This window comes from Phodopus roborovskii, unplaced genomic scaffold (genome assembly GCF_943737965.1).
Source record: "Phodopus roborovskii unplaced genomic scaffold, PHOROB, whole genome shotgun sequence".
NCBI classification, from domain to species: Eukaryota; Metazoa; Chordata; class Mammalia; order Rodentia; family Cricetidae; genus Phodopus; species Phodopus roborovskii.
The window spans coordinates 23,003,997-23,016,620 of NW_026126588.1; the positions used below are offsets into that span (position 1 = coordinate 23,003,997).

Here is a 12,624-nt window from a genome sequence, read left to right on the forward strand (position 1 = left end):
GGAGCCTTCTGACTGAAGAGGACAGGAAGGATCTTGTAGCATTCACATGGCTCCAGATGGTAAACCTTCACACTTAAAAAACACAGCCCTTTAGTAGTGCAACTTTGCTAGTTAGCTAGCTCTCCATGATTACAGCCAAGTGGCCAAGAATCTGTAAGGGGAACAGTTTCCGTAGGCCCACAGTTTGGAATGTTTTTAGTGTTATGGGCAGGGATCTGGGTCCAGAGGGCACTTGCTAAAGTGTCCAGGTTCCTGTGTCCCAGGGCAAAGCATTGCACAGGAACAGATAATTACAAGCAAAAGCAGAGAAAATTAACTGAGTAGGGAAAAAACAGTCCTGGAAAAGGGTGTGTCCTAGTGATAGGGAGAAAACCCTATGCTCAAAAGCACCGGGCCATGAGGCTTATGGACTCGGGACTGTTGACACGGTGCGTAGCTGGCCCCCATTTTTGTAGTGTGGGCGTTACTCATTCAGGCTCTGTTTGTTGTCATGTATTAATCTCGGTGTGGCTCCTATTCTGATAACACTAGTCCAAGAGCGGTTCGGCCTGTTGCTCATGGCTTGTGCCAGGCAGCCTATCATGGCGAGGCTACTACTTTGTGGATCTAAAGCAGGACGCAGCAAGGTCCCACAGGCTCACCAGGGGCCTTACTGGGCATGCGTGATGCAAACTACAGCCCTGGCAGAAGAGCGTGTAAAGAAGAATGTGCTGGTTTGATGAGAATTACTGGGCATCATCTTTGAATTGACATTAATGCTCAGGGTCTTAGAACGCTGCTATGTTCCATCAGCCAGGGTGGAAGCATTATTTTGGGAGACCCCAGGTCCATTTTCCCAGAATCAGAAATCTTCTTGAAGAAGTCACAGACCTCCATTATGTAAAAAATGATGCAAAGTGTTCTAGTCTGCTGCCTCTTGCTGTGATAAACAAACGTGACCAAAAGCACAGGGAGGAAAGGCTATTTCAGCTTACAGTTAGAGTACAATGCCTAGGGCGGTGGTTCTCAACCTGTAGGTCACAAATGTCCATCATATCAGGCATTTACAATTCATAACAGTAGCAACAAACTAATTCCATGGTGGTGGGATCAACAGAACATGGGGAAATGTACTAAAGGGTCACAGCATTAGGAAGGTTGAGGACCTCTGCTCCGGAGAAAGCCTGGGCAGTAAAACAAGTCACGATATTATTCGGGTTGCATAATTCAGTACCGAATAATGTTCTTCAAATGCTGCTTGGTTCCTTTGTGAAGCCCTAGCATGAGATGCACAGAACAGTTCTCTGAGGTGCCCTGGCAGATGCATGCCTTCTTTAGCAGATACATATTGTTTTGAATTGCTTAGCAGCAAGCACGCAGCCAACAGTGGCGTGTCCTCTTCATGTGTGCTCTCTGCGGCTCTGAACTTGTTTCTCATAGATGCTGTAAAAATACATGGCCACAGAATTAGTGGTGGCAAACATCAGCCATTTGTTCTTTTGTGGCATTTGGGGCATGGAAGCTACGGTCTGTATCACTGATTTGAAACCAAGGAAGGGGGCAGAGGGCTGTGCTCCCTGTGGGGATTCTCCAGGGAAAGCTATTTGTCCATTTCCACCCCCCCTCCTCCTGATTCTGGTACTTCACTCATTTCTTGGCTCAAAGCTGCATGAAGCATCCTGTACTTGCATTGTCTAGTCTTTTGTGACGAGTCCTATCTTCTACTGTCTCACTCTTTTAAGATTATATTTAATCACACTTAGGGCACACTGGATGATCCAGGGTAACCTCCTGTCCTAGTTAGGGCCATTTGTCAACGTGACACAGCCCAGAGTCATTTGAGGGAGTTGCCCAGATCAATGGGAAGTCTGTGGAGAATTGTTTTGATTCTTTATTGATACTAGAGCACCCATTCCATTGTGGATGGTGCCATTCATGGGTAGGGGATGTGGCCCTGGGTCATACAAGAAAGCAAGTTTGAGAGCAAAGCAGAGAGCAAGCCAGAAGGCAACATTCCAGTAGGTTCCTGCCTCTAGGTGCCTGCCTCAAGTTCTTGCCTTTGCCTTCCTAAATGGTAGTTATAACTGGAAGTGTAAGATGAAACGAAGCCTTTTCTCCTCAATTTGCTTTCGGTTGCCCTACCATCACCCAGAAGAGACTGTCTTTGCTGTGCATAAGAATCATTTACAGAAGGCTCTGTTGCAATGGCAGGTGAAGGAAACCTTCAAAAGGAAGTGAGTATATCTTATGTCTGGGGCATAGAGACTGTGCTTTGGGTCAGAGAACCTTTATGGTCTGGCTACGGACATAGCCACCGTCCATGAGTTTGAACAGGAAAGGGTGAAAAGCACTGATTGTTTCCAGCTTTATAGCTAGCAATTCATTGACAGATCACAGCTCCCCAACCTAACAACACTGAGCTCTTCTGGTTTGGGTGTTTTAGTTCCCAGGGAGTCAAAGCAAAGTTTGTTTTGAATTAGAGGGTAAAACCACAATCTGGACATTGTGGATAAGGTTACTCTTCGGCTGAAGTAATAGGTTCTAATCACAAAGAAGGAATTGAATTCACATTATGCAAGGGGAGAAAGGCCGACATCTGCAAAATGGGCCTGGGGGGAGGCTGGGAAGGGAAACTATTTGCCTTGAAATCACCAGGGATTCAGTTAACTAACACACACACACACACACACACACACACACACACACACACACACCACACAAAGGTATGGTGAGTTTGTAACCCCGTGCTGGTGAAACAGATGGTTCCCTGGTGCTCCCCGGCCATCCAGCCTAGCAGCCTTTCATGGACAAAGGCCTGTATCACCCAACTAACTGAATAAAGCCAACTTCGAGGCCAAGTGAAATACCAGCTGTGAATAGGGACTATAGCCAATGACGATGCCCTCACATTTAGTTGCAGAAGTGATGACTGTTAATATTCCTGTTTTGTTTATCATACACACATGCTACATGATAATGGCCGCCTGACTTCTTCAAACTACAATTTCTTGTGCAAGTATTTGGAGTTTGACCTTAGCTTGATGAAGTGACCGGCCATACTGACTAAACCCGAGGGCCAATTAACGTAGATATTAATGAGCACTGGGACCCACATTCTTCACTAAGTGCAAACTCGGAGTCTCTGCACAGAACTGGAAAGTGGGCACGGGTGTGTTGGTGCACGCTTGTAATCTCTGCATTTGGGATGCAGAATCAAGAGGATAAAGAGTGTCCAGATTATAACAAGCATGAAAATAGAAGGGAGGAGTAGCTGGAGAGAGGGACGGGACCAATAGAATTTGGGGACAGGGGGACAAGAGACAGTAATGTGGAGTGAATATGACCGAACTACAAATGCACGTTTAAGAAAATGCCAGGGTGATGTCAGCTATTACATATTATTAGCAGACGCTAAAAGACATGCTTAAAAAGAATTCAAGGTTATCTTCAGTTGCATAGCATGTAGCCTAGGCTACATGAGACCCTGTATTAAAAGAACAAAGCGAGGGGAAAAAAGAGGTAACTAGAGAATAAATACATTTGTCAGCTTTGTAGGCAAAAGATGGGCAGTGATGGTTATCAGTTGTCCTCCGCGGCGCCAGTGAGATTCCCCTCCTTGCCATGCTGCTTAAACCCTTTCACCATTATAGATCGGTGTAGTGTTACGCTTGGCCAACAGGTGGTGCTGTGGGCAACCGCCTGAGCCAGGGCGTGCATCTCTTACTTCACCGAGTGTGGCAGCCAGGAAAGACAGAACCTGTCCTGACCCTTCGTCCCCAGGGGCGTTCAGTAGCACCATGCAGACAAAACATTTTGCTTTTCTCAGTCAGCTTCCATCCTCCAAACGCCCAGCAAGGGGGTTCCAAGCTATTTCCACAGGCATCCTAGTTGGGAACGTCCCAGGGAGGTTTGCAGCTGCTCCAGACGACAAGAGAAAGAATGAATGAATGACAAACAGATAATGTTTTAATTAGAAAAGAAGAAATAGAAATGAAATATAGCCGTCTATGTAGCAAGTTCAAGGAAATCTACAGAAACGTTGCACTAGAACCAAAAGGAGGCAAAGCCGAGCACGGAGTGTGCATGCAGCCTTAGCCGTGCGTGCAGCTAGAAAGTGGGGCTCAAAGGCTAAATCACAGAGGAAACCGAGTAAGGAGAAAGTGACAAAAGCTTGCACACGAGCAACGCTCCTTGGCTTTGGAGAACTCCTACACTTCATAGGAGCACATCAAAGACAGCAAGTGTACAGCCCCCACTCCCCAACCTCCACGCCCGCTCAAATGTGAAGTTTTGGTGTTCATAGCTGCTTATGTGATGATTATTGTTTGTGTGTCAACTTGACACAGGCTAGAGTCATCAGAAAGGAAGGAGCCTCAGCTGAGGAAACGCCTCCTTGAGATCCAGCTGTAAGGCATTTTCTCATCTAGTGATCACTGAGGGAGGGCTCAGCCCTTCGTGGGTGGGGCCATCCCTGGGCTGGTGGTTCTCGGTTCTATAGAAAGCAGGCTGAGCAAGCCATGGGGAGCAAGCCAGTGAGAAGCTCCCCTCCATCAGCTCCTGCCTCCAGGACCCTGCCCTCTTTGAGTTCCTGCCCTGACTTACTTCCCTGATGAACAGCGATGCTGAAGTGTAAACCAAACAAACCCTTTCCTCCCCAGCTTGTTTTTTGGTCAAGGTGTTGCATCACAGCCATAGAAACCTTAACTAAGACAATTATAAACCGTGTTATAGCTGTGAAAGATGAGGTGCTGTCTCTCAACCTGTAAGGAAATAAGCCGGCACTTTCGTGTTTCCTGCTGGCATCTCTGGAATTATAACAGGAGAGTTTTAACTGATTTTTTTTTTTTGAAGCTGGATCTCCTTGTAGCCCAGGCTAGCCACAAACTCGTCATCTTCCTGTCCTTCCTTCTCAGGTGTTGGGAAGGCAGGCACTAAAAGGCCAGGATTTCTAACGCAGTTTTTAGTTATTTATATGATCAAATTAAAGAGGTATCTATACATGGAGTCATGGGAAATATTGGAAAAATAATTTAAATGACCAAAATAAATAAGCCTATGTAGAATTATGACAGAAGAGTGACTATTATAATATCCATTCTTCAGTCTTTAAAATTTTTACTTTTATGTTTAGTTATTTGTCTGTGTGGGGTTTGTGCATGAGTATAAATGCCTGGGGATACAAAAAGGGGGGAGGGTGTCCGATTCCCTGGAGCTGGAGTTTCAGGAGGCTGAGAACCTCCTGACATGAGAACTGGAAAACAGGCTTGGGGTCTCTCCAAGACCAGCTCAAGCTCTTAATAGCCACACAATCCCTCCAACGCCTACAGTAGCCACTATTATTTAGAGCATACCACACTAACAACTGGTTTTTATTAAAATTTGAAAGGTTTTATCTAGATTTCGGAGGATCTGCTGGTGGGAATGCAGAGTGGCAAAACCATCTTGGAAAAGAAGTTTGATATCCCTTAAGAAGTTATAGTTAGGAACACACCTACTGAAGGAACAGTAGTGTATGACTCTGGCAGGCCTTGCCCTTCTCCTCTATCCCCTCTGCCTTGCTAAAATGACATTCCTGAGGTCTACTCCCTTATTTGGCCACTTCCTCCTTCTGAGGCTGACTACCAAGGTCCGGCTGTCAAAGTGTTTAAGTTCAGGAATCAAAATCCCCCTTTGGCTCACCTAATTCGCATGCCCAATTAAAATTAAACACCTCATCCTGACACAGGGTTTCCGCTTCTACCTTTATAAACTGTCATTTTCCTATGGGCCATGCCTGTCTCCTCTCTATCCAGAGGCAGCCCTTTGTGCAGTCCCCCTACCCAGGGACAAATACCCCTTCTCCCTCGCCTCTTTTCTCCCTTTTTACTCTTTCCTTCCCCTTCTCCCTCTTCCCCTGTCTCTGGTCTTCGTCCCTTATCCCTGCCTCTTGTCCCTCTGAGACAAATACATCTCCTTTGGGTTGAGAACATGGACTTGGTTCCCTATACCTACCTCATGACCTACTACTACACCTCAATGTGTTTACTTCAAGGACACCAGGGCACACGCATAAATAAGGCTTTGTATACACAGATGTCCACACGCGCTTTATCCGTAGTAGGCCTATGTTGGAAGCATATAGGCAAATAAATACCCATCAGCAAATGAATGGAGGAAGAAAGGTGTTAGCCCTGTAAAATGGAGTGTCGTTAGCAATAAAAGTCATTAACTCTGAATTCCTGTAACCGCATGGATGTGTCCAACATAGTTACATGGAGTAAAGAAGACAGATCAAAAAGGGTACACGATTTATACTTCTGCTCATTTCAACAACAAAACCAACCAAACGAAACACCGGAGGACTCCTGGATTCTGCTCCAACACATTAAGAGCTTGGAAGTTCCATTCTCGTTCCTTCGACAAAAGGAGGAAATGTCACAGCGAAGACAAGCAGCTTCTCATAGCTTTATCAGAGAAGTGTGTCACAGGGCAGTCCACCACCTGGAAATCTTGACTGCAGCCAAGCTCGGTGAGAACAGAAGCTACTGCATGACTAAGAAACTTGAATACTTCCATGGTGGTTCGATGAAATACTGGAGGCTGCATGTGAGCCCACAAGAGCCTTAACCCAGTAAACTATCCAGGGCTAGTGAGGTTCCGGATCTTGAGGACCTACCACTACCACTGGACTAGACCAGCATAACTCCTACATGCATTCCAAACACGTATCCTTACACTCACAGATAAATGTAGCTCCCAACCCTCACCGGAGAAGCTTCTGTTGCAACGAAGACCATTAAAGAAAACCACAAGTTATCACAATACAGATAGCAGCTGACTATGGGCTTCCAGGACCCAAAATTACATGGACAGCAGGACTCTTGCTGAGGGGTCATTGAAGGAAGTGAGGTGGAAAGATTTTATGAACCAGAGGACCTGAAAATCTGCTGTGAGATTGTGTAGCCTAGAACTGACAAGAAAGCTCCATGACACCTCTTCAAAAGTAAGGCTGCTCACGCAAGCCCTGAGCAAACACAACAATAATAGATATGCTAACATGGGATGGAGAGATCTTAGGCCTGGACAAAGAACTACAGGGCAACTGAGGGGACAAATGGTCTTCCCCAAGATGGGAATGCCGTAATAGGTTATCTAACGTGAAGGGGTCACCATTGAAATCAAGTACATGTATATTCAAGCAACACTGAACAGACTCAGAAGTTATTAAATAAATGGGAGCCAGGAATTTGGGGGGGATTGTAATTGGGAAACAACAACAAAAACATAAAGATGCATCCACGGGTAAATTAATCGTTTGAAATACACCTGGAGTTCTTTTTTCATAGCAAAGGTTACTCTCCCTGTAAGAGCCAATGAAGAGGAAACCCCAAAGCTTGAGTTTCCTCTAACCTTTCTTTTCACAAAAGAGGAAGGAAATATGCTAAGGAAAGATTCCAAGGTGGGACTAGGGAGACCACTTGGCTGGTAAGGAGCTTACTAAGCAAGACTAAGGACCCTTGAGTTCTAGCCCCAGGACCAAGCTTGGTGGTGAACTCTTGTAATCTCAGTGCTACAGAGATAAGAGACAGGAAGATTTCTGGGGTCAGCTGGCCAGCCAACCTAACCTATCCAGTTAAGTTCTGCGTGTCTGACACTAAAGGGTGTCTGAAAAGTTAAGGTGTATAAGGCTGAAGAGATGGCCCCTCTGGAGCATAAATATATGTACTCACAGAGAAAGAGAGAGAGAGAGAGAGAGAGAGAGAGAGAGAGAGAGAGAGAGAGAGAGAGAGAGAGATTCTAAGGGCAAAACCCACTGACTTTAATCTCCTGAAACATAATCGTGATGTTACAGAGTATTTTCCTTCCTGAAAAATCTCATGAAAACATCAGCCGGACTCTACTGCATTAAGGGTGAATAAGTGAGAGGTATAAAGCAAAGACTCTTCTTGTGAATGGGTTTCCTGGGGAACGTAGGACTGCAGTGGAGGGACCAAGAAGAAACTGAAGTCTCTGGCATCTCCAGTGAAAATGTTAGCCTAGCTTTTTCCCAGATCACTATAAAACCTCGCAGTGCAAACCCGGTCATTTACGGGGGGTTCTGCCGTCCACTTCATCTAGTCCTCAGCAGGAATCACAGGGTGTGCTGGAAAATAAGAGGAATCTCACAGGAGAAATGCCAAGCATTACAGCCAGAATCGGAAATGACAAGGGTCATGGAATTGATAGGTAACAGGAAATAACTATGCTTAGAACATTGATGGTCTAAAGGAAAAGTAGATAACATGTGAGAATCGGGGAGTCATTAGCTGGGAACTCGCTGGGAGCACCAAACAGCAGGAACAGAGCCAGCACAGTGTAATAAGTAGGCGTTGCCTCTGAGGGATTCACTGGTAGGTCTGATTCCACCAGTAAAAGAAGCTTAGGATTTTAATAAAAGTAAATACGTTCTACTATGTGGGTCCTGGGGATTGAACTCAGGTCAGCAGGCTTGGTGGAAAGCACCTTTACCAACTGAGTCATCTCTCTGACCCAATGTCTAATATAACAATCATCATATCTCACACACATACAATAGATAATTATCATCAAACATAGAACAATGTTGCAGCAGCCCAGAGGACCAAAACCCAGTTCCCTGCAGGGGCAGACCTGTGGTCCTATCTCCTAGGAGGCTGCGATTAAAGTTCCATGTCAGCCTGGGTTACACAGTAAAACCCTGTAGTAGCTAGTTAGAAACAAGCCTAAGCTATCAGCCAAGCTTTTATAATTAATAATAAATAAGTCTCTTATGTCGTGATTTGGGATCTGGCTGGCAGGATGAAAAGTCTGTCTGAAGGCATAGCTTGTCAGCCCAATCATTACTGCACCTTGTGGGGCTCACAGCTGGGTGAGACTGGAGATGGCTTTTCTCCTGCAATGGCGTGGCTGTTGCCTTTCAACACTACGACAGTCCTCCTGAGCTTTACAAAATTCTCAAAGAACTAATAGAGAGAAAATAATAAGTTGGGTTTTCCTATGGAGTCTCCTCTTCAGAGCTGGAAATGGCCGCAGACTGTTGCCATCCGGAGAAGAGCTTGTCTCCCAGGGAAGGGATTTCACACTGTCCCGACACATTGTGCCAGACAGCTTGCCGGAGAGTCTGCGTGTGAGACAGCGAGGATGAGGGGCTAGCACATCTGAGCAGGAGTACTCCACTCTGTTTCGTCTCTTCTCTTTGAGCTAAAACCTCCCATCGTGGCTGGAAAGGCAGACTTGGGAGGGCATTTGTTCCTCTTCCCAGCGTGGCTCCCCTTTCCGCCTCCGTTACTTCTCTAATAGGCCAGTTGAGGATGGGTGGCAAGGCCTAGCTTGTTAGTGCTGCCAGGGCCCATGCCCTGATCCTAACCAACTGTTTATACAAAGTGAGACGTACTTTTGTAATGTAACTTCTTTTGGGTGAGCTATAGGAATAACTTTCAATTCAACAGAGAATGGTATGAATTACTGAGGTGGACGTGTCTAGAACCCTTGCTGGAGTTGTGTTCAAATGCAAAAACCTTCCCTGATTCCCAACTAGCAGTGGGATGCAGTGCTCATTTAAGACCAGCAGATGGCAGTGCTCAAATCAATTCTAGTCAATATCAGTAACATTGATTAGGGTAGGGGATTTGCTTAGCCATCTCTTAGTTTCATGCCTGGTGTTTTGAGACAAAGCAAGACAAAGCCAGATCCAGGGGTTTGCCCGTGTATAGTTTATTTGTACCCTTGCAGGTACTTAGTCCCACTAATTTAAAATTAAAATTGAATCAGAGAGATGGCCAAGGACAATGTTTCAAAACCTCAGAGGGAAACAATAAAATAAGCAAGCTGAAGTTTTTAGCATCTTCCGGGGTGGTGGAATAGGGGGAGGGACATGGGGGCGAGGCATGGGATGATGGGCGGAGAAAACCCCATTTAGGATAGGCATGGAGAAACTGAGAAATCCGATGGAAAGCAGGCAGAAGCTTTAGGTCGGTGTTCGAGAACGAGATCCAGAAAGCAAAAGGAAAAAGATGCTCATAGGGAACTCAGAGGACATCTGATTCCAGGGGAAGGATGACACTGTGGACACGTGGTTAGAAGCAGAGACAATTTATGAAGAAGTAAAAAGCACTCCAAAGAATGGGAGCCGGTTAGTGAACTGAGGGAAGAGGCCAGAAAAGCGCTGGGCAGGAGGCATGCAGTCCTTCCCGGACCTTCAGATAGGCCCTCCCTCTCCCCTGTGGATTCCGATGACTTTTCTCATGCACACTCCTTTCTTTAAATAAAGCCGAGGGGACAAACTGCCTTCCTCTGCGAAGTGATTTCCATCCAACCTTGGTTTTCAGACTCCAGTGCCCATTCTCCTACCACAATGGAGAGGAGGGTGTTACCCAAGCGCCGTTAACTGTGCCGATGCTGTACCTATGGGTTTATCTCGCCTGCCCAGTTATTACTGTAGCTTGCGGGGTTCACAGTAGAGTAAGCTGTGACAACATTGCCAGCTCCACACAAGGAGGCCATTCCAGGCCAGGTGTTATAAATTCTGGCCAGAACCCATGGCTAGGGAACGCATGGGCCCTAGCGTGAACATACTTCTGTTACTAAATGCATGGAACCACTCCCTCCATTCCTATAGATGAGCATAGCTCTCACCTCGTGAGGGAAACCAAGGTTTCCGCCTCCCCTGGATGTCCACGAGTAATTAAGACGTTGATTACCAACCCTGTTGTTTTTGAGAGCTCTTTGTGGCTCCAAACACTAGTGATTTACATTTTTCAAGAGTCTCTCGAGTCTCTGGGGGTTGTCATGCCCGTTTTTAGCTTTCAGAGGGGCCTGTTCAGACACCCAAGCGGGAGGCCAGAACCCAAAGGCTTCCTTGCGGTTCCTGTCCTCTCCACTTGTATGGATCACCCAACAGCGAGGACGATAACCCCAGCCGGCTAGCGCCTGGTCTATCTATCTCTTTATAGTCAGGGGAAGGTCAGCTATTTTTTGATTCCCCATGGGAGAAGAAAACTTCTCAATCAGTATCTTAAAATAGCCAGCCATTCTCAGCTGCTGCGTTGGAGCCCCTCCAGGGAGAGCAAAGAGTCAAGAGTGGAAATGAGAAGCCACCACAGCTCGAGCGAGGACCTGCTCCGGCGGAGATCTGGTCGACTCAAGAGTGGCATTCTTTCTTTGCTGTTGTTATTGAGAAGTAGACCGTTTACAGCTTGTTCCTTTATCTGAAAGGAAACCAGTCGACTGGAAAATGAGGCTAAATGTTGCCATTTTCTTTGGGGCTCTCTTCGGAGCCTTGGGGGTTTTGCTGTTCTTGGTGGCTTTTGGATCGGATTATTGGCTTCTGGCGACTGAAGTGGGCAGGTGTTCAGGTGAACAGAATGTGCGTTTCTTCTTCAAAATATCCCTGTACTCGGTAGCCATGTGAGGGCAGCCTTATGTGCCGTCTTGGAAAATAGTAGTGGGGTGTCTATTTCTTCATAGGCGAGCTCTGTAGGGAGCTAGTGGTCATCGTTACTGGGGATCACAGGCATTAATGCGTAGCAGACTTGATTATACTCTTGGGGTTGACGGCAGGTCACTTGTCCTCTGTGCAGATAGAGAACATCACTTTTCACCACGAAGGATTTTTCTGGAGGTGCTGGTTCAACGGCATTGTGGAAGAGAACAACTCCAACGTCTGGAAGTTCTGGTACAGTAAGTGCAGCTGGCCTTGTTCTGACCCCTTTGTTTGAGGCGAACGCAAAGAGCGCTTTATTTAGTACCTGCCTCATTCAAGTGGACTCGGGTTCCTAATTGTACAGTCTTAGTACGATGGCATCAAAAGGGTCACAAACAGAATTCTTGTCAGGGGGATCGTCTCTAGCAATAATTTCCTCTTCTCTCATAAAAGTAAGAGTCTGAATAGTTACAATAAAACTGGATTACCTGCTGTTTCTCTGCCTATATTTAAAATATACTGCCTCTAATTAAAAAAAAAGATTTTTTTCTGTGATAGTTTCTTTTCAAGTGTCTATTATTGGTATGTCGCAAATAAGTGTTTTGGAAATTCATTTGGCTATAAACTGAAGTTTCAAATACAAAAGCCCAGAAATAGAGGTATTATTTTGTATTCATAGCTTAAAAGTTTTTAAATCTTTTTTTTTTTTTTTTTGTAATGAAACTTAATTACCAGTGGCAGCAGATAAAAGCTGCCTTAGTTGGGTTTCACCCAAGTTTGTAGGCAATATCCAGAAATGCCTTCCTTTTATGTTTGTGTTCCTATAGTGAAATTTAAAGTTCCCCTTTGAAGGCCAGGAGCTTGAAGACGGCGATGTATTCCCTGAGCTGCATTGCTTCTGCTGTATCTATCTTAGAGAAACAATTCATTGAAAATAGCTAGCAGTCTTTTTATTCTCGCCAACCATAGAAGAACTGGTTATTAGCCCAAAGCTTAGGGAAGGTTGGGATTATTGTCTCATGTTCAATTCTCCTGACCTCCCCCCCCCCACCTCCTTGCTCTTTTTGTGTATTGCAGCTTGTCACGACATCCTTAAGTCTCTGGTGACTTCATGTCCTTCCTAGACAGTCTGTCATCGTGAAGTGACCACTGTTGGGATATAGACTTAGATTTTGAAATCTAAGTGCACACGGAACAGATTTTAAGTTTTCGTAGGGCATAAAAGT

The 12,624-nt window shown here is 45.6% G+C and overlaps 1 protein-coding gene across 1 annotated transcript in view; it reads left to right on the forward strand.

Annotated features, from left to right (window-relative positions):
* The first annotated feature begins 11,106 nt into the window (after nt 1-11,106).
* Nucleotides 11,107-12,624, forward strand: part of Tmem182 (transmembrane protein 182) — a 34,379-nt gene continuing 32,861 nt past the window's right edge. The window contains exons 1-2 of the mRNA XM_051204348.1: nt 11,107-11,341; nt 11,556-11,655. Of these exons, the coding sequence (XP_051060305.1) occupies nt 11,210-11,341; nt 11,556-11,655 (232 nt within the window). The 5' untranslated portion in view covers nt 11,107-11,209. The remainder of the gene's footprint in view (nt 11,342-11,555; nt 11,656-12,624) is intronic.